Source organism: Chelonia mydas, chromosome 19 (genome assembly GCF_015237465.2).
Source record: "Chelonia mydas isolate rCheMyd1 chromosome 19, rCheMyd1.pri.v2, whole genome shotgun sequence".
NCBI lineage: Eukaryota > Metazoa > Chordata > Testudines > Cheloniidae > Chelonia > Chelonia mydas.
In genome coordinates, this window is record NC_051259.2 from 10,492,255 (window position 1) to 10,513,628 (window position 21,374).

General features: G+C 47.7%; 1 protein-coding gene across 6 annotated transcripts in view; it reads left to right on the forward strand.

Annotated features, from left to right (window-relative positions):
• Positions 1–12,931, forward strand: part of WDTC1 (WD and tetratricopeptide repeats 1) — a 47,118-nt gene extending 34,187 nt beyond the window's left edge. For all 6 annotated transcript variants that reach the window (XM_043532291.1, XM_037881547.2, XM_037881544.2 and 3 more), the window contains 4 exons: positions 5,493–5,728; positions 6,572–6,740; positions 7,476–7,668; positions 9,691–12,931. In XM_043532291.1, the coding sequence (XP_043388226.1) occupies positions 5,493–5,728; positions 6,572–6,740; positions 7,476–7,668; positions 9,691–9,888 (796 nt within the window). In that variant the 3' untranslated portion in view covers positions 9,889–12,931. The remainder of the gene's footprint in view (positions 1–5,492; positions 5,729–6,571; positions 6,741–7,475; positions 7,669–9,690) is intronic.
• The last annotated feature ends 8,443 nt before the right edge of the window (positions 12,932–21,374 follow it).

Sequence of the window (21,374 nt, forward strand, 5' to 3'; positions counted from 1 at the left end):
CGTTGAGCCCGACAATCTAGCCAGCTTTCTATCCACCTTATAGTGCGTTCATCCAGCCCATACTTCTTTAACTTGCTGGCAAGAATACTGTGGGAGACAGTGTCAAAAGCTTTGCTAAAGTCAAGGAACAACACGTTCACTGCTTTCCCTTCATCCACAGAGCCCATTATCTCATCATAGAAGGCAATTAGATTAGTCAGGCATGACTTGCCCTTGGTGAATCCATGCTGACTGTTCCTGATCACTTTCCTCTCCTCTAAGTGCTTCAGAATTGATTCCTTGAGGACCTGCTCCATGATTTTTCCAGGGACTGAGGTGAGGCTGACTGGCCTGTAGTTCCCAGGATCCTCCTTCTTCCCTTTTTTAAAGATGGACACTACATTAGCCTTTTTCCAGTCGTCCGGGAGTTCCCCCGATTGCCATGAGTTTTCAAAGATAATGGCCAATGGCTCTGCAATCACATCCGCCAACTCCTTTAGCACTCGGATGCAATGCATCCGGCCCCATGGACTTGTGCACGTCCAGCTTTTCTAAATGGTTCCAAACCACTTCTTTCTCCACGGAGGGCTGGTCACCTCCCCCCCTCTCTCTCTTCTCTCCCCCCCCCCCCCCCCAGAGTAGGACCATTGGATAATGACTTACTATCAGCATATGTAAAATAGCTGCAATCTCTTGTACTGCTGTTTATGAGAAACTCCCTCCTGGTAGGAGTTCTCCTATCCTCTTGCCGAGATGCAGAACTACCAGAAATCCGATCTGAATATTGGTAGCTGGCCAGTGGCTGGTATTGCAAAGCCAGGAACAAAGGCTTGGGAGCAGCCTCAGAAGGATGTAAAAGTCAAGGAGGGAGAAGGCTCTAGGGTGAGGCAATGGGATGGAATTGTGAAAGGGGAAACATAGGTTGAGCATCGGGGCAAACTTCATTCATGAGGTGTTAGGAAAAATGATTCAGATGTACCAGCCAACCCCACTTCTTTAGTAAAGGGAAACTATACTGTGCTAAGCACTAGAAGGTGAACAGCAGGGTATTTCTTCTGATGAGAAGATGAGCAGTTAAAGCTCCAGCAGGTTTCTTTCCTATGTAATTGTGACGAGGTTCCCAACCTGGACTGAGACCACTGAACCCACCAGCCTGGACTGTCTCTCGCACTGTGGTGCTAATGTCAAGCTACAAGCTGCTGATAGGCACTGCAATTGTACAGCCATCTACAGGCAGGGACACACCCAGCTGAGTTACATGAATGATCACGCAGCCACTCATGCATGACCCATCAATAGAGGGGCCTCAGCCAATTCCGCCCCATTCCCTAGCCTTGAATCCCAGAAATATACCGTCTGGCACTGCTCAAGGTTCCCTTTGACCACGCAAACTCATCAATAAGTTTGCCATTTCTTCATAGGAAAGTGGACATGCACCAGCCTTTGTAATCTGAGTTGAGATTCCCCAAGCACTTCAGCTAAAAACACTGTTTTTTAGATAAAATATAAAACTGATTTATTAACTCCAGAAAGATAGATTTTAAGTGATTATAAGGAGCAGTCCTAGAGATCAAATTTGGTTACTTAAGAAATAGAATTTTAGACTGCAAATTTATTTTTAACTGGAACAGACTAAGCAAGATTTGAATCAAACAGTCTCTTACCCTAACAGATGGTACAGACCGCTTACAGTTCCTCAATACACAGATTAGACCCCCTTCCAGCCTGGGACCAATCTCCCTAGTTCAAAGTCTTTATCTTCCAGATGATTTCCTAGGTGTTCAGATTGGGGGTGGGGTGAGAAGCCAAGTGATGATGTCACTACCTCTTTTTATACCTTCTAGCTGCTAGAAAGACCCTTGCTGTGATGTGGGAGCCAGACAGTCTCCATTGCCTACGTGAACTTTCTGAGAAGCTTCTGGGAGAGTGGATTCTCCTTTGATGGGCCATCAATGCCTGTCTGGCCCTCGTTTCTTGCAACAGAAAGGCCGGCTGTGGGCATCTCCCAATCTCTCACGTTTCAGTAGCACGTACAGCAATACTTGATAACTTCACGTACGCTGATAGTACACACGGTCCAACGGGATATTAAGGTTCAGCAGATCAAGACTTTTAAAATACCTCACAAGGCATGCATTGTACAAAACCTATCCTAATCCTATGGCTGTGAATATGGGGGTTCCCAAGCGCTACTTTGCAGTACAGAGTGCCACAGTAATCTTTGGGATTTAGCTGAGAGATATATTAGTAACTTGCTAGGAGCACAAAGGATGTGGTGACTGGCTCCTTTTTCTCCTGCCAAAGGCAGCTACCAACATCCCTCAAATAGAGGCTGGGGTCTCACATGAGACAGTGCATTGTATCCTGGCTCCTCAGCCAATGTTGGGACACATTGTCCTCCTGGGCTATGTCCTCCATACTCAAGATGGGGACAGCTGCAGGCCAAGCTATAGAACTCTATGGGCCTCCCTTTGGCCTCCCTCTCAATGAATAATGGGCAGGTATAGAAAGAGGAAGACTCTGGATTGGAAGGTCTTAGCCTATCCCCCACTCGTCCCTAAAGCTACTGCTCGTGGTCTGTAGCTGGTTTTCAAACATAAATGTTTTCTGTCACTTAAAATCTGCAAATGCCCCAGTTTGCACTTACAGGCAAAGTTTCCTAAGCAATCTTCACTGGCTGTAATTAAAAGCTTTAGCTATAAAGTGGTTTGAGCTCACATGATGTCAAATCTTGTAACTCTGGGAGAAGGAAGCTGCTGCTTTAGAATAGCAAATTCTTGATATCCAATCTATCTGGCTGTTTCCAGTTTGACAGTGGAGACTGAAGTCTTTTTGGGTGTGTCAAAGTAGCAAACAGCCAAACTAACTCTTTTTAAAATACCGAGAGAGCCACATTCTGTCTCCATTTCACTTAAAGCTTTGCCTGTGGTCAAATCTCTTCTTGGATATCAGCTGCATAATAGAAAATTTGTTTTTAAAGCCATGATTTGAGCAGGGGAGCCTGCATCCACACTGATTGTATGGTGCTTCTGAAGGTGTATAAAAGTGTTAAGTACTGTGTGTGTTCATGCTGGTTCTTCCACTAATTTCACAGAGAAACCACTTAACCTCTCACTACCACACTCTTCCAGCTGTAATGTAGGGCCAGTATTCACCTACCTCACGAGTTGACACTTACTGGGCTAAATTCAGGCAGGTGCAACTTCATTGTTTACACTAAGTCTGAAATGAACCCATTGTTTGCAAAGTGCTTTGATTTTTCTTTGCAGTAGAAGGTGCAGGTGATGATACAGCTGGCTGAACTGTTGGTCTGCAAATATATTTCCATAAATAAAAAGCCTCTGGGCTGATGACCTGCTTTCAAATTCCATTCTGTAGAGAAGTCTGCTTTACCTCACACAATCTTGTGACTCACTAGATTTGGACTTTCGGGCTGAATAGGACTCTTGTGGGCAGTGCTATGCTGTTATAGCAGGGATGGCAAAAGACATTTCTAGGGTTGGGATCGTCTCTTAAAGCCTGGTGGCCTCATCACACACGTATCTTCCTTCAGGGGTCAAGTTGATGCGGGAGGGGGAGATAACCATGCTCTTCCAAGTTCCACCCACATGAGTCCTCTAAAACAAGGCATTGCTTGTAGACTGTGCAGATGTTCAAAACCCTGCATGTGCTCGCTGGGCTCATTGGGCATGGCTCCATTCATTGGGGCCCAGATGGCCTGCTTGACTTGCTGATAGTGGAGGGAAAAACAAAGGGTGATCTTCCCCCATGGCTCCAAAATGAGGAATTGCTCAGGGCAGTTTTATACTTAAAATACTGCATTGGTGCATCTGTGCTGCTGTAGCGCTTAAGTGTAGCTGCTCCCCTCGGCATAGTTTATCCACCTCCTAGAGAGGTGGTGGCCATATCATGGCGCTGTCTACATGGAGGGGTTGGTTGGATTTTTCACAGCCCTGAGTGATGCAGTTATACCAATTATAGGTCTGTAGTGTAGAACTGGCCTCAGAGTTCCCCTTCTTTTCTTATGTACTTTCATGAGCAGTGAAAGAGCTAGCAATGTTAATGTTCCCAAATATCAAATGGGGCACCTGAGTTACCACATCACTGAGATATATGGGGCAGTTCACGCTTCTGAGAGATTGTTCCAGGCTCTGGCAGATCAGTTTGCTCTGTTCAGGTTTGAGATTATCTGTTGCAACCCAAACAGTGTGAGTGTGTGAGGCGGGGGAGGGGGGTCGCACCCCTGAGTGATGTAAGTGCCAGTGTAGACAAAGCCTTAGGCCAGGTCTACAATACAGACCTAGATCTGTGTAACTATATTCCTCAGGGGTGTGAAAAATCCATATCCCTGAGCTACATAGTTACGTCTACCGCTGCGTAGATAAACTGTCTGTCTGCCCACAGGAGAGCCTCTCCCACTGGCATATCTACGGCCTCTCGGGGAGGTGGATGAACGGCCAACAGGAGAAGCTCTCCCGTTGGCTTAAGAGCATCTCCAGTAAAGTGCTGCAGCTGTGCCGCTGTAGCGCGGTACGTGAAGAAAAGCCCTTAGACTTTATTTTTAAAAATTCTGAGACTGGCACAGGAGGGCAGCTTGGGAGAGTAGCTAATGCTGCTGCCTGCCAGCCCAATCAAAACCCTGGCTTCCATCCCCTCCTTCAGCCCACATCTAATATAACTAAATACCAGAGTGAAAGGTTTGTCAGGCGTCTGCTTCTGGGATGCATGCTGAGACAGGTTGGCGTTGTCCTCCACGTTCTCCGATAGCCTTGGGGTACAGGGCAATTCAGCATGCTTTAGCCTAAATATTTTTAAACATAACCAGTTGGATGTTATGATTTGGATCAATAGGTACCAATCGGGGTTACAGAAGACCTTTTTAAAAAAACAGAACAAAACACCTCAGGATGAACATGAATTGCGGGAGGAGAATGCCACTTTGGAGACAAATGTCCATCAGGAATGTAAAATCCTGATGGTTTTATATCCCCCTGCTGAGCATCTAACTTGGCCATTGGAAAGGGAAATGTGCTGCTACACTGTTTCCCCACAAGAGGGAACACTTGAGCTGCTCTGCTCGTGGAAAGGTATCTGTGCCCTAGGGCTCTCTTCTGCAGGCTTGGCCTGGGGACTTAATCCTTTGGGGATGGGGGATCCCCACCACTGACTAGCTTTCAGCAATGAGACTTGATCTGTAGGACTTAAAATAGTAGCACAGGAAACTGTGGTGCTGCCACATTAGGGTGGGAGGCAGAGACCTGGTCCTCAAACAGGAGGTGGTCTCTCTTCTGCGTGGAGACACATTTCTGTTAGCTGAGCTCACAAGGAGCAGCTGGGAGGCAAAGTGAGAGCTCTTGTGAGAAAGGAAGTGCTATTGGAGATACTTGAGCAAATGGGAAGCCCACGGGTACAGGGAGAGCTGAGAAGTAGATGACAAGCTCTCGTGTTGCACAAACCCTGGAAGAGGGTAGTGGATATTTAGGTCCCTTCAGGGTCTGTTCTTGTCTCCGCAGGGATGGGGATCACTATGATGCTTTAAGAGACTGCTTGAAGGCCATCTCCCTGAACCCAGGCCACCTGAAAGCCCACTTCCGCCTGGCCCGCTGTCTCTTTGAACTGAAGTATGTGGCAGAAGCGCTGGAGTGTCTGGATGACTTCAAAGGGAAGTTCCCAGAACAGGCGCATAGCAGCGCTTGTGATGCACTGGACCGAGACATCAATGCAGCCCTCTTCTCTAAAAGTGATAACGGTGGGTGCCAACACTCAGCCCTTTGGGTTGGATTCCGGTATAACCCAGGATGGAAGTCTTTCCCTAAATAACAACCCTTCTATAAAGTGAGGCTCATTGAGATGCAGTTTGTCCATAGATTTATTTGATCTCCTGGCTGAAAGCTGTCTCCATAACTGCACCAGCTATCTTGTGACTTGCATCTGTTACTTGGTTATTTATGGAGAGTTCTGAGTTTCGTAGTATTTTATGGTCTGTCCCTTCTTGCTGAAAATTATCCCTTTCCTTTTAAAAGGGAGGTTCCTGAAGCTTGTGCTCCTGAGACTACAGGTTGCAGGGGGAGGGTCCCAAACAATGAATTGATGCTTATATAAAGTGTTGGATTCACAGCTCTGGAGGAAGGTCCTTGTGCCACAGAACAGGTACAGTATGGGCAGTTTCAATGCAAGCTTCCTGCCAGTATCCTTCACCTCTTGGCCAGAAGGCACCTCAAGGGAAAACCTCCCCCAATGATTTATTTGATCCTTGGTTTTTGGAGGCTACCACTACCAAGGGGGGTAGTTATGAGATGGACATCTGCCCTCCAATTGGACTGAACTTGCGCTGAAGAGTCATAATCACTTTTGGTCTTAAGCTGCACGTGGGCTCTAGGATTGGTATTGCAAGAAGAGGGTTGAGGTACAGAGGTGGGACAGTGAGAAGGAAGTGTGTACTCTGAGTACCTGTCCTCTGGATAAACTGGCCTTCGCTCTCAGCTAGACCTGGCAGCTGAGTACCCCTCGCAACTAAACTTGCTGGAGAATTCTCTGCTCCAGCATGTGATGTGTGAGGAGGAAAATATCTCTGTACTCTTTATCCTTCCAGCTGAAGACAAGAAAGGGGGCGGGCCAATTCGGCTGCGAGCAACTGGGCGCAAAGACTCCATCTCGGATGATGAGATGGTGCTGAGGGAACGCAGCTATGACTACAAATTCCGGTACTGTGGCCACTGTAACACCACCACAGACATCAAGGAGGCCAACTTCTTTGGCAGGTACATTGACCTTGCATGGTAAAGGTGCAGCATTTCAGTTGCACGGAACAGCAGAGTGCTGCTGTCCAGTGGATATGTCATGTTGTGCAGCCCTAGCATGGGTGGCAATGAGAAGATATTGTTGCTTCTAGTTTGCGGGGTTTTTTGACCACTGCAGGAACAGCAGAAGTGGAACCCCTCCATGGATCACTGGTTAAATGGTAGGTCAGCATAGAGATGACTGTTCATCACAACTTTCAGTACTCCAGCACTTAGTGCCTAACCATGTGGGCTCTGAGGATGGAGGGAAATGACACACAAGACTACCTTTGTCATTATCTAGAAATGTCCCTTTCCTTGGGGCGCTGGGACAGTGCTGTCTGAATCTGGAGGTCCGTCTGGTTTTGTGAGATTTCCCTGCTCGGTACAGTGCTGGGAAAGATGCTGATGAGCCTTTAAGTGTGTGGTGAAACCTAAGTGCTGGATCTCAGAGTTTTGTCACTAGCTGACTCTCTGAGCTAGTTTTGTGTGTTGATGAGAATAAGGCTAACCAGGCAGTGGCTTCCCTACCTTTCAGCCTAATGGACTTACCTGCTCCCGCCTTCATCCCTCAAACCCATGAGAATAGCCACCTCCTCTGAGTGTGCAGTGTAATAGAGAACAGAGCCCTCCTCCACCCTCTCCTTCAAGGCATGACTGCTGGCTTCTCTAACGACCCTGTGATCTCAGCAGAGCCCTTTGTTCTTCCCTTCCTAGCAATGCACAGTACATTGTCAGCGGCTCAGACGATGGGTCTTTCTTCATCTGGGAGAAAGAAACTACCAACCTGGTGCGGGTGCTACAGGGGGATGAGTCTATTGTGAACTGTCTCCAGCCCCACCCGAGTTACTGCTTCCTGGCCACCAGCGGCATTGACCCAGTTGTACGGCTCTGGAATCCCAGGCCAGAGGTAAGAGAAGTAGCAGAGCATCTATAGAGGTGGGTCCTGGATGATGGACTTTAGGACTCCAGGCCAGAAGCCATTGTCCTGATGCAAGCAGAAGATGAAGACTGATTTACGGGGTGCTGGGATAGTTGGATGGATTCAGAGTGAGACTTCTGGATTTTGTTCCTGGCTTTGCCATTGGCTCACTCTGTTTTTGCCTCACTGTTGCAATTTGCAGAAGGATGGATGACCCTGGCAGCTATCAGTATTACTCTGAGACTAAATCTGTGTGTAGCAGAGTAGTAAAAAGATGCCCAGGTAGAACAAACTTTCGACTTCTTGCCAAAGCACTTGTTTTCAAATGTCATCCTGTGAGCTCTAGGTTAGGCTGTGGACAACCTCTTCTGAGCCAGGCCAGGGATGGCTGATCATGCAAGAGGCTGGGGAAGGCCTGGTATTGGAGGGAGGCTTGGAAAAGGGAAGATGCCTTTGATCATAAGTGGGGCTAAGGTCTAACTAGAACCAGGCATAGCATAATACAGGCTCTGCTCGCCAATGTTTCCTGCCTCCTTTTCGCCAGTGCACCTCTCCTGACCTGAAATAAGCCTTGCTTTTCAGCACTCGTGAGATGGCTTTTTAAAAAACTAAGCCTCCTTTCTTAATGCTTCCAAAGGAAGGATGATGTCAGGGGATTGCCCAGGAGGGGAGGGGACACTTGCAGTGTTCCCTCTACTTTTTCCAACCCACGTGTGGAATGAATGTTATGTGCATCAATATGGAGGTGATGTGACACATCACCTCCATATTGGTGCACATAAAATTCATGTGGCAGGGGTGTGGTCGAGGGGTTTGGCATGTGGGAGGAGAATCTCTCCCCTGGCTGCGGCAGGGCTGGAGCTGGGTTGGGATTGGGGAAGGGGTGCCACTCCCCTGGCTGCGGCAGGGCCCGACTGGGTTGGGGCTGGGGGAGGGGCACCTCGCCCCTGGCTGCGGCAGGGCCCGACTGGGTTGGGGCTGGGGGAGGGGCACCTCGCCCCTGGCTGCAGCCTTAGTGTCTCCACAGTGCTTAATAGGCGGCTGCGTGGCCGCACAGCTTAGAGGCAACTTAGGGAACTTGTCACAATGGGCACCTCGGCCTTTGCTTTTCTCCTCTTTCCCGCCCCTTCCCAAATAAAAAACCCACTGCGACTCTGTGTGCCACCCAGTGCATCTTGCCTGAACAGAGAGTCATAGAACCTCAGGGTTGGCAGGGACCTCAGGAGGTCAGCTAGTCCAGCTGCTGCTCACAGCAGGACCAATCCCCAATTTTTGCCCCAGATCCCTAAATGGCCCCCTCAAGGATTGAACTCGCAACCTTGGGTTTAGCAGGCCAATGCTCAAACCACTGAGCTATCCCTCCCCCAGTCTCAGATGCCCCAGCTTGCACAGCCCAGTTGGAGAGCCAGCAGGACTAAGTGCAGGCAGCTGGGCAAAGAATTCTTTTAAGGATGGCCAGCGGCTTGGTCATTAAGCCACTGTATCCAACCCCTGCTTAAATCCTAGTTTAATACAATCTTTCCCCAGCACAGGCCTACAGACTAGAGCAGTGGTCTCCAAATTGGATGGTGCATGGCAGCAGGAGTGCCGCCGGACAGCACTCCGTGGTTTTTTTTTCCTTCGGCGGCAGCTCTGCACGTCCACGGCTGGTGTTCCCCGCCTGCGGCTGGTCTTCCGTCGGCGGGGCGTCTGCGGCAGATCTTTCGCCCTTCATCCTGGGGGTGTGCGAGCCAAAAAGTTTGGAGACCACTGGACTAGAGGATGCCTAGTAGCATCATGCTGTTGGGCTTGTAACATGAACATACACCCATTAGGGAGTGGACCAGCCCGCTAGTCTGGTGTCCTTTGACATGATTTTCACCCAATTTTCAGTCCAGAAGACGTGAGCTTAAGGCTCCAGAAGGGAGCGGGAGAGATGATACATCCCTCTCCGGTGAGCAAAAAATTACACAGTTCTGGTGTCCCCTCATGCGACTGCCCTCCCAAAGCGGTCTCTTTTCTTGTTTGCAGAGTGAAACTCTCAATGGGCGTGTGGTGGAAGATATGGAAGGTGCTTCCCAAGCTAACCAGAGACGAATGAACGCAGACCCCCTGGAGGTGATGTTGCTGAACATGGGCTACCGTATCACAGGACTGACCAGTGGGGGGGCTGGAGGCTCGGATGATGAAGACAGCTCAGAGGGGCAGGTCCAGTGCCGGCCCAGCTAAAGCAGAACTGCTTGTCCTTCCTGTAATTGTTTTGTTGAAGGGGAACCTGGTTTCCTTGGTTCTAAACTTTCTCCGACTGCACTGTTTCACACTATGCACAGAGTAGGACAAGCTGGCAGGGGCAGGAGCGGCCTTCTCATTAGACCACCGCCACCATCTCTCCCCCTCCTCCTCGTCACACTACTGAGCAGCATGGCAATGCAGTCTGGGATTTGCCTTTAGTGGAATTTAGTCCCTGCAGGGATTTTGAGTTGTCTGTGAGCAGTATAAATTGGTGACCTTCTCCAGCTGGAAGAAGGGGCATTGGCTACATTCATGCATTTGCAGAGGATTCTTAACGTCCCAAATAAAATGTAAATCTAGGGCAGGGATTATGGAATAACTTTACTGCAGTGATCTTGGTCTCTGAAGCTTGACTTAGCTGCTCTGCTGCCGGCCCTGGGTCACTGGTCTGGGGCTACTGGTCATAATGGAAAATCTCTTTGGCCCACTGAACAGCTCGCTAGCATTCATCTGGTCTCCATCTCTCACCGTATGGTCCTTGAAGGGGCCTGTGTTTGTGTTTAAAAATGGGTGATGGCCAATCCTTGTCTCTGGGCATCTACCTTAGTTGATGAGTAAATGGAGACATTGAGTACATGCAATTGGAGGGGGCAAACTGCCTTCCCAGCTTTAATATCCATTATTTTCCTCTGTGTGGCTTGTGAACCTGTAGAGTAAAGATGCAGTAATGGGAGGAGACTTGGCCTGGGGTATGAGGCTTGGATGACTAATGTGGGCAGAGCTACCAAGGAAAGTGGCTAATAATAGCACTCTTCCAAAGCTTCCATCTCCTTCACCCAAAATACTTTTTAGATCCATTTACCTTCTCCTTTCCTAGCACTCATGCCCTGATGTTGGGAATACTACTGCCATGCACTATTGCATCTGGAGTTGGAGCTTCTAGAAGGTGAAATTTTAGTGCAGTCAACTACTCAATCTCCACTCCTGGCCTCAGCTGAGACGATGTCTCCCTGCCTCCTCGCCATGGTGACCTCCTACCTGTGCAACATGTAGAGGAGGTACTGTGGGTTAGTGATCCTCTCAGGAGCAGTCCTTGCTTTCCCCACTTTTCCCTTGCTAACTGTCCACAAAGCCAGGACTGGTGCTTCATATCTTTAGAACATAGCACTGTATTTCCACTCTTTTTGTTTCCCAGGTAATTTGCAGCCGTGTCCCTTCTTGCACTTGCCAAACAGTAAATGTACAATTGATCTTACACAACTGTGCTACAGCCTAAGCAGAACTGTGTTTTTTATGACTATCAACTAAAACCAAAGAGCCCCTGGAGATCTTACTACTTTCTTGCACTCTTTACCTTTTGCTGCTGAGGATATAAATATGCTAACATTGGTCCCAGGAGTGTGGGGGTCATGTGTCTGGGCATGCTGCCTTAGGGCTGTTTCCCCACATGGCAGAGTCCCTGGTCTTCCTGTACCTGTTGTGGAAGGGTGAGTGGCCCATCCTTCCTTCTCTAGCAGCTGTGTGCTGCCACGCATTGAAGGGAGGATTGGCTGGGTGTTGGCTGATCAATGTGACTGTCTTCCCTCCCACCACCGCAGCGCACTTGACCTGCTTTTCTGTACAGCAAGGGTGAGCCAAGTATGATCTAAAGAGGTCTGTGGTGTGTCCCAGGGCCTAATCCCTTTGTAGTACAGTATCTACACTGCAGTGTTCAGCAGACCCCTAGAAATCAATGCTCAACCTTCCACCTGCTGCAGTCCAGGGGGAGCTAGCTGGGACCGTATGGTCTCTGCCTGCTGCACCTCTGCCTTTAAGACACAAAGGCAGCCAATGTCTGCTCCAGCTTACACAGGTGAGGCTCAGCCCTGATGTGCTCTGGGTCACTTAGAGATGCACCCTGGGAAGACTGAGTGCTCCTGTGCTCTTCAGAGCCTCAGGAGACTAGGACAGATGGTTTTCATAGTCCAAGCAAACGTAACCTCAGATCTTCTTCCATCCAGACAAGACTCTCCTGGGACAGGCCATCTCTTGGTGGGGGAGGGTGCTTATGCCTTTCTCATTCTTGCCTGGTTAACCTTTTAACATACCACCAATATGGTACATGCGACTCTTCACACAGTTGTGCCCAGGCTACTCCCCGCACCAGTGTGCCAAAATTCCCAGGTGCTCAGTGTTTAAAATCCAGTGGCAGCAGAAAATGACTCACTTGTTTTGGGGTTGGGGGGGTTTTTTTTGTTTTTTTTAAAGTGGCTTGGGTTTTTTTGCCTAAGATTTTCCAATAGACACACCTTTCTTTCTCCTCCCTCTCCTTTGCAAGCTTTTGCTGGAATACCTTTTTAACTCTCAAATCTACTGAGACTAGAGACTCTGAAAAGAACAGAACCACAAGCTCTCCTGGGGTTTCTCTTTCCATTGAGCTTATGCCATGGCAGCTGTTTTTCTGAGTGCCAGTGTAGCTCTCCTACCTGCCAGCTGCAGTGTGAAAGCTACAAGACTTCCTGTCTCTGCAGTGGATAGCTGCTTTTTTTTTTTTTATGGCTGCTTTTTGGATTAAAAAGAAGGAAATAATAATGGGGTTGGAGGGAGGAGTCCCTCTGGCCCCAGCCCCTCATTTTGGACAGATTCTGTCTGCTTTACCGCTTGTTAATGAGAAATTTCATATTTATTGGTGAAGGAAAAACCTACTGGGGAAGAGATGTTGCTTTATTTACCTCTGCTGTTTTCTTCTACCCTTCTCCTTGAAAAGAAGCCCCTCCCTTTTTTGGTTAACTCTTTCTAACCGAGGATAGACCGAGATTACTCCTTTATTTTTGTATTTTAGCAGTGGGAATCTCCTTAGAGCCCCTAAGATTCCTTTGGATGTTGCAAAGACAACTGCTCATAGCTTTTTAAATATTTAGAGGACAGTCTCCCAGCCTCTGCCCCTGCAGTTGTAGAGATAACACACAAGCCTTACTGTCCTCATTAACAGGAGCAGAATATTTGTTTCTCTGGTCCCTGGAAGAGAAAGGGTTAAGCAATTAAACAGTTCTTTGTTCTAGTTCTCTTTGGTGTCATTTGTTCAGAGGATTGTGCTGCCCCTATTTCCCCCCCCCACCCCCACCCCCATTGACCATGCTTGGCTGGGAGGGGGAAAGAATCAGATGACTGGAGGGATGACTATTAAATACACTTAGTAGGGTGCACAGGCTTCTGCAACTCAGTGCAGTGTGTGTTGGGGGGGGGGGGGGGGGAGGTGTCTATAAAAGAAGCTTTTATAGGATGACTGCTGGTAGTGACTATTTTCAGTAGTCCTCCATGGATGGAGTACTGACTTTGACTGACCCAGTGGCGGGGGGAGCGGCTGTTGTTCTCATGCAGTGTGGGGGATGCGTCTGACCTTGGGAACAGAAGCCTCCTGCCTACACTTATCTCCAGAAGTTCTGTCAAAAATATCCTGGCTGGGGTTTGGACTAGATTGGCTGCCCAGGGCATTTAGTGGAGGAGACAAACTAGCCCGCCGGTGTGATTGCCTTGTGTAAGGATGTGGGATTAGTTTAGTTTCCCTAGAGATCTCTTCTAAAGAGACATGTAAAGGGGAGCTCACATGCTCCATGGCCACTGGGGCCTGTGCCTAATTCAAGGATGTGGGGGAAGGCCCTCCTGTGGGGCCATGGAAAGAAGATTGTGGAGGAACTGAGCTGTTACTTTCAGCTGGGGAGGAAATGGAACTCTTCCTATTGGTAAAATAGCCCCTCTTAGGCATGGAACTCTTCTTAAATGGTCACCTGTGTCTGAAGGAATAAGCACTGCAGAGCACAACTGATCCAGGTGTTATGGGTCGCCTGCCTGACTCCTTCCACTGCAACTGAGCTGGCTTTGCTTTCTGGCGAGGGAAACACCCTGTAAAAGCACACTGGCCACCTTGAGAAATATTTGTACCTAGTGCATTAATCCTGGGTACAGAGCCAGAGCTGTGCCCTCTCCAGAGAACATTGCAATGTTGTTTCCCTCGGACTGTGTGCAACCTATTCTCCTACCCCCTCGGCAGTGCTGTGGAAGCACGGGCCCTAAATAATGGAGTTGGCTATTACCAAAAGGGAGAAACAGCATGTTCCAGCAGACTCAGTGGAGTCCATTAAAACTCAGGGGAGCTCACCAAGTTAAACCTGCTGCTCTCAGCACTGCTTTGCAGCCACCCCCTCTGTGCAGTGTGGCTGGGAATGACAATGGCAGCTGAGCATTGTCAACTGCCCTAAGCAGAGGCCTTGCCAGCAATCTCTTGACACCTTAAGGGCCCACTAGTTTCATGCTGAATCCCCGTGCTTATGTTGTGAGCCATCTGAAATGTCATCGTCCTTGTAATATCCACCTCTGCTTTGACAAAGCCGTGACGCATTCCAACTGGCAGCAGCAATCCTGTTTGTTATGGATGAAAACTTCCCTGCTGCCTTCCACCGCTTACCCAGCAACTGGATTATAGAGGAAAGCCACTTCACCTTCTCCTTACTACTACGATAGCGATCCTGTCCTGCTTACTTTCCTGGGGGAAAAGTCCTAGGAATGCAGCATGTAGATAGTCTCAAGGGTTGGAAAGTGCCTTCCTTCACCAGCAGACTTCTGAATCGCCACCTAATGTGAGGGCTGCTTCCTCTGTACGTCTTGGTTTACAGGCTATAAATGTTCCTGTGTGGTTTAATGATTCAAACCATTTTGATGTTGCTGTGGACAAGAAGAATCTGTCACAAGGTTTTTTCTTACTACGCTCCCACAGGAAAATATCTGAGTGCTTAAGTTAAACTTTGTGAGCAAATCTACAGCTTTCTGGGGCCAGTTCCTGGGTGAGGTGTGGTATCCAGGACTTTCTACCAGCGTTGTGGGTGTTCAGTTCTTCGCGGCATCCAGTGCTTGGGGTGTTCAGGCACCTCAGTCCTGCTGTGAGATAGCTATCCAACACCATGACTTCCATTTTTTTTCTGTTCACACCTTGTACCGGTTGTTAGGAGACAGCTCTTTAATACTAATCTTCATAAGAAAGTTCTGAGAGGGTCTGGTTTCCCAGCTGGCTGACCAGGGAGTTGAACCTACCAGAACCGTGCTGTTAGTCAACTACCAGTTTCTACTCAATGTGAGATTATTAAAATAACTTGAACCTTGAGCTCTGGCAACCTGCTACTAGACAAAAAAATCTGTTCCATTTATCTTCAGCCTCGCACTGCTCGTTCAGTGCTGCTTTCTCCCCAGCTGTATAAAAGGGTAGTTTTGCAATAAGGAGGGAACCAAGTGTTCACTGACTGACCTGCACAGGAAATGCCCTGTGTGTTTCTGAATCGGTCACAAAGGTGTATGCGGGCTTTACTTTCGTCTCTGCTATTAAGCCTCCTCTGGCAGAGTGTCTTCAGAGGTGAAAGTAACTCTGGCAGGAGGCTTCTGGCCTGCAGTTGTTCCAGTTCATGCACTTGATCACACCAGCAGATGCACTCTATCAACTATGCCCTTATTAGTGTGTTTTAATAATTGCATCAGCTCTTGGGCTGAATTTGTGGGCAGAGAGGTGATGGTAAAGATGGAAGGAGCTAGTTGGAAGCAATTAAGAACAGGGAGAGGTTAGGTTGTGTATCTCTAAATGCTGAAGAGGTAAATGTAGGCCCCCCTGCAGCCCCCTGTAAGGGAATAGTGATGAATAGCTCTTGGGCTGTATTCAGCCATGAATGCAGGTAACCCCCCCCCCCCCCCCGCGCGAAATGGTGGTGCCTCATTGCTTGATTTACATTACAATCTAGTGGCTTAGCACTGCAGTGACATCCGGTCAGTGGGACTAAGCTGTGTCTCATCTCTAATGGGAGGTGGGAAGAAGTATTGGAAGCACACTACAAAGCAAGCTGCTTTCTGATGAGGGAAACCTCTCTTCTGAAAGTAATGTCCCTCCCTAGTCCCCTTAGGAGTAGGACAGGCCTGGCTTACAGTCCTCACTGTCACATGAAACGAGGCTGCCTCTGGACCACACCGGTGCCAGCCAAGAACGGGGATGAAGAGCCCTGTGTGGGCTTTTCAGTGTGTTTGTGTTTACTGAAATCAGTGGTGGCTGTGGATGAGAGAGTTGAATGATCCCACATCTGGCTTCCTGGGATTGTTCCTCTATCATGGCTCCACTGGAAACACAACTCTTTTCACACTTGCTACACCTAGAAGCTGCCACATGGATTGGTGAGCACCAACTTATGTGAGAGGCAGGGAGGGGAAAGTGCGGCTCTGAAATGGCATTGATCCAGAGAAGCCTCATTGTTAAAGGATGGGATGAGGGAGCAGCCTGGATTTTTGTTTTTTGGGATGTGTCCCTGCTTGATATCGCCACAGCCAGAAAGAAGAATCTGACATTTCTGCTCCTGCTTAGAGGCTGTCAGATTGCAGAAGGCACAGGCCACCAAAAAAAAAAAAAAAAAATCCACCCACCATAGCTTTTCACAAGGAAGGGAAGTATTTTCAAGTGTCCTCTGTCAATTTTGCCTAATTGACATTCCAAACCGTTTCCCCAGCCTCTGGCCCACGGCATCAGCTGCCCCTGTGTGGCTGCTGCTTCATTTGTCAACGTCGCTGCCTTTTTTTGCTGAGTGGTTTGTTTCTGGCAGCTCCTATAATGCTTCAGCTGTCACAACAGGCAAGGCTCAAGAGAAGGCTGCTTAATGAACAAGAGCTGGCTGCATGCCTGCTTCTTTCAAGCCTCTACTATGAACATCTTAGCCAGTGCTTGAAAGGAAGCAAGCAAGAGACGCAATTGAATTCCTTGCAGCCTGGGTCCTGTCTATGAAGAAATGCCACCTGCTTGGATGAATCCAATCTGATGCACTCCTGGGGCTCTTCCTTCCCAAAATGGATGGGCCTGATGTGTTCTTCTCTGAAAGGTCTTGGAGCCCCTGGTGAGCGATGAGCCTGCAATCAAGTGTGGAAAGATCACTTCTGCTAGTAAATTCTAGCCTAGGAGACAGCAGAACATTTCCTAATAACATGAGACCAGGGTCATTGGGGATAAACCCACCAGCATAAGAACAAAGGTGGGAGGGGGAAAATGTAATTGGATATGGTGCTGCTATCACAGTGCTTCTTGTGTATGACTGACGTTCCATCCATATGGTGATGCATGGAGCATGCTGGCAGCTATTTTGTGTCTCAAACTATTTCCCCCATCCTAATTTTATTCAAGGAAGAATTCCTTGCGGCTTCTTTTTCCAACTGCAGCCACTTCCGCCCGCTGACTGTTCCTATCCTATGCAGATTCGTGGGAGAGGAATGGCAACAATGAAAGCTTGACCTATCTACCAATTGTCACTAGGCAAGGCTTGATATCGCTGCAGCTGTCCCCTCCCTCCACTTCAAATGGATGGATTTCTACCTGGGGAGGCCCTCCGGTAGAGTCTAAAAAAGAAATGTGATCTGCTAGTGTGGGTTATTTTGTGGGGGGGGGGGGGGGCGGGCGGAATTAAGGAGACTCTGGAGTTGAAACGTATCTCTGAGTTATCAGTTCAAATCCTGCCCCAGGACAATCAGGTTCCTACTTTCTCTGACAGCTTGATCCACACCACTGCAAAGAGAGGGCTGGTTGTTGGCATGCTCAGCAGGGAGCCAAAAAGTCCAGATTGTCTGAGGACGAAACTCTTTATCGCTAGAAGTGGTCCTGTCATTGTTCCCCATTCCCACCGAAGGCAGGACAAGAAGTAATGAGCTTAAGGTGCGGCAAGGGAGAGTTAGGTTAGCTATTAGAATTGTTTTTCCTAACTCTAAAGATCGTTAAGTCTGGCATAGGCTTCCAAGTGGAGTTGTGGAATCCCCATCACTGGAGGTTTCAGCAGCTTGGACAAACTCCTGCTAGGGGTGGTCTTGGTCCTGGCCTCAGCACAGGGGCCTGGATTTGATGACTTCTTGAGGTCCTTTCAGCCCTATATTTCTGTGATTCTATGACACTGCAAGGGAAGCTTAGCCTGTTGATGCTACTGTGGCCGCTCCTCTTCTGTGCCTGAAGAGAGGGCCTAGGCCTCAGTACTGTGCAGCTGGCAGCCTCTATCAACACTAACAACCACCCTGTTGACTAACATGAAATGGGCATACTAGCTCACGTGGGCAGTGGTGCCAGAGCAGAGGACAATGTGCGAATCTTAACAGCATCCCCTCACGCTCTTGCTAAGTGCTGCAGCCAATGACTATTCATCCTTTAACTTTTCTGGGTGGTCTAGAACAAAGCAAAGTCTTTTAATCAAACACTCAAGGGTTTTGTGTTTTATTGTCTATCCTAGATGTGACCATACAAACTGCATGAAACAAGCTTGGCCTTGCTTGCTGGTAGGGGAGATTTATTAGGGCAGGAACACTCTCCCTTTGATTTTTCTTCATGATGTTTGATAATGGAATATCTCAGCATTTACCTCTATGTTACCAGATTGAAGCCTGGCATGGAAGAAGCGTGTTACAATCCGAAGGCTTCTCTGTTGTCTGGGAAATGGATTGATGGGTGTTGACCCAGTTCATACTAGATCAGTCTCCGCATCAGAAATGCCCTTGTGACAGTTGGCTTCCTTATGGGAAACATTTAGTAGAGATATCCAGGAGTGAATGAGCTGGATAGACTGAGTGTAGCTCTCTTACCTAAGGGTAGTTGTTCTAAGGCATTGTTTAGTCCAGCATTCAAGGTAGGATGTTCGCTAATGTGCTAACTACCATCTTCTAACAGTTTTTAGTGTAGGTAAGGCAATGTAGACTGACATGCTAAGCTTGTTGAGTTGCACCCTCAGTCCCTGTGGACTGATTAGCACAAAATGTACAGTGCCTTGTTTACACTAGACTCTCAGAATGTGTTAGCTAACCTCTTCCCCCAACACATCTTTAAATCCTAGTCAAGGCAAACCCTTAATCAAACCTGATGGAGCACGGGGGAAGCTTGCAGTGCTGGTCTTTATACTGCATGTGCTCTGTGGCTAGAGGATCTCAGTTGCCAAGGTTTTCAAACTGGAACTTTTCACCAGCCTGAAATACATTTAAAACATATAAACACCCCTTCCTCCCCTACATTATATTCTCCAGCTACTTCTCTCGCCAAAAAAATCTCTAGATAATGCAGTTAACTTTAAGGCAGGAAGGGCCCCACTAACTCAGTTTAACAGTGAGATGTGTAGGCCACAGCAGAAACAGAGGCACGGAGCTGAAATGGGAAAATCAACTATGAAGGACATGATCTCCTACTTGAGAATGAGCCCCATGGTCTATGAATTTACACTCTGCTAGCTATTGGGAATAACACTCAATCTTTCTTAATAACAAACTGCATCCCCCAAAACAACCCTTGTATTAATGCAGTGCTTTGGATTGCACTGCAACCCCCTGGTGTTTTAAAGAGACCTTGTGCAGAATGAAGCCAGACATACAGGCATAGGAACTAGTCCAAGACTCTTACTAGCAGAGCTCCACCAGCTGGCTTCTAACTCTGGAACACTTTAAACATTACTCATTGCTCCCATGAGGTGTAATACCAGCACCCTGCCACAGCAATCTTCTAACCTTGAAGGGAAATAGTCACAGATCTTGGTGTAAGGAGGAACCAAGGACTTCTAGAAGTATAATAGGGGTACATAGAGGAATGTGCTGTATGTGACGCTCATCCAGGTAACTCATCAGCTTTTGGTAGGAGCTAGGATAAAATGTCCTGCTCTCAGGATACAGTGAGCCAATGAGAGCGGTTTGGACAAGGTAATTAACCCATTTTCTAACTAGTACAGCAAGTTACCCCTCAGTATCCTGCTGAGAATGTTGTGGGGTTGGAACTTGAGAATAAATAAATTTCTTTTTCAGCTTCCTCATGTAGTTGAATTCAACTTCCTAATAAAGGAGTTATTTTTCTAATTTGATTCTGGATTTGTAACTATTACTCTAAACACAGTACCAATCCCTACCGTACCTCAGAGAAATGTGTCTGAAACTTGATTAGTTAATATTTATAAAATGCTTGGGGATCCTTGGCTCAAATTCACAATGGAAGGGCCAGGTATGTGGTGTTTCTTCCCACAGTTATTCTTGTATTTTACCTGATTTTCTGTTCTCTTCTTGATTGATGGTTACCTATTTCCGTCCTCCCTCAGGTGTGCTGCTGTTGTCCCTACACGTTCTCCCATCTGTCCTAATTTCTTTTAACTTTTGTACCTAATATAAATGTCCTCAAGTTTTCCTTACAGATTCCCATCCAGGACTTTGGAACAGTAAAGAAAAGATCCAGCTAACCATTCCTAGAGTCTACACTGAGCCTAGTACATGCAAAAGAGGGTTAGGTTTGCTGGAGTTTAGCCAGTGCTGCTGAGTGGATACCCATGTGATACAGACATGATCAGTAAAGGTTATGGTCATCCATCACTGTCAAGTCTCATTGCCTTGATTTATGGGTCTCCCAGCAACTGAGAACACAACACCCTATTCTGGGGGAACAAAAAGCACTACTGTGATAGTGGCATAAAAAAAAGTACCACCAAATCTCCTGCAACAATGGATGAATAAATTCTCAGCATGTCCCAGAAACGAAGGATTCTGAAACCTTGGACGAGACTTGCAAAGAGAAGGCAAAGCAGAGAAATCTGTCATTCCTGCAGAGGGGACAGCTTGTACCAGCTCCAAATGGGGAGTGCTCCAGCCATCCGTGGGCCTGTCACAATGCAAATGAAACATCAGTGATGCAGACTTTCTATCAGGAGAAAGAAAGAGATGATCCCTCAGGGGCAGCCCTAATGAACAATACATAGCTATTCCTGCTGCTTCAGTTTGGCATCATTAGACACAAGCTGTTGTAGGTAGTGCTTTGTTAGGAAATGAAGAAATTCCCCTTTTTGGGCATCCAGCCAGGGCCTTTGATGTAGCTCCCAATTCATATGAATTTATAGCATTTCCTTTCCAGAAGGAATCAGCACTTAAATCTGTCAAAGAAATATTGCACCACCTTGTAGGTGTAGGGGAAAGATTTGCTTTTAAGAACATAAGGCTGTGTTTTTTGAGGACTAGGCCACCCTTTAAAGGACTACCCCTTTAATGATACACAATCCTTATGGCTGTTTTTTCATTATTTATTCTAGACTCTCCACAGAGCTGTGGTGAAGAGAGGTATGGAAAATAGCGAAGTCCCTGTCCATTGAAAGGCAGGTATGGTTCAGTCCAGCTAGAGCAGGGCTTAGTCCCAAAACTCAGATTTAAATCTGAGCTGGTAGAGAGTCTTGGGAACATTTGGATCTGGAGTTTTGGTTCAGGCTCATTGCGTGGCTGGTTCGTATAAATATCTCGTCACACCCAGCAGTGGAAACGTGACACTGAAAAGATGCAAGATTCAATGCGGATGAGACGCCGCTGGCAGGCACCAGCTTTCGGGCTGACATAACCTAGAAGAGGTGGCCTGCCAGGAGCGAGGGGCTTGAATCAGCACCTCCGACACCTGTGTGGACGAGTCTTGCTCTGGAGGTTGCAATCTCCAATCTCCTGCT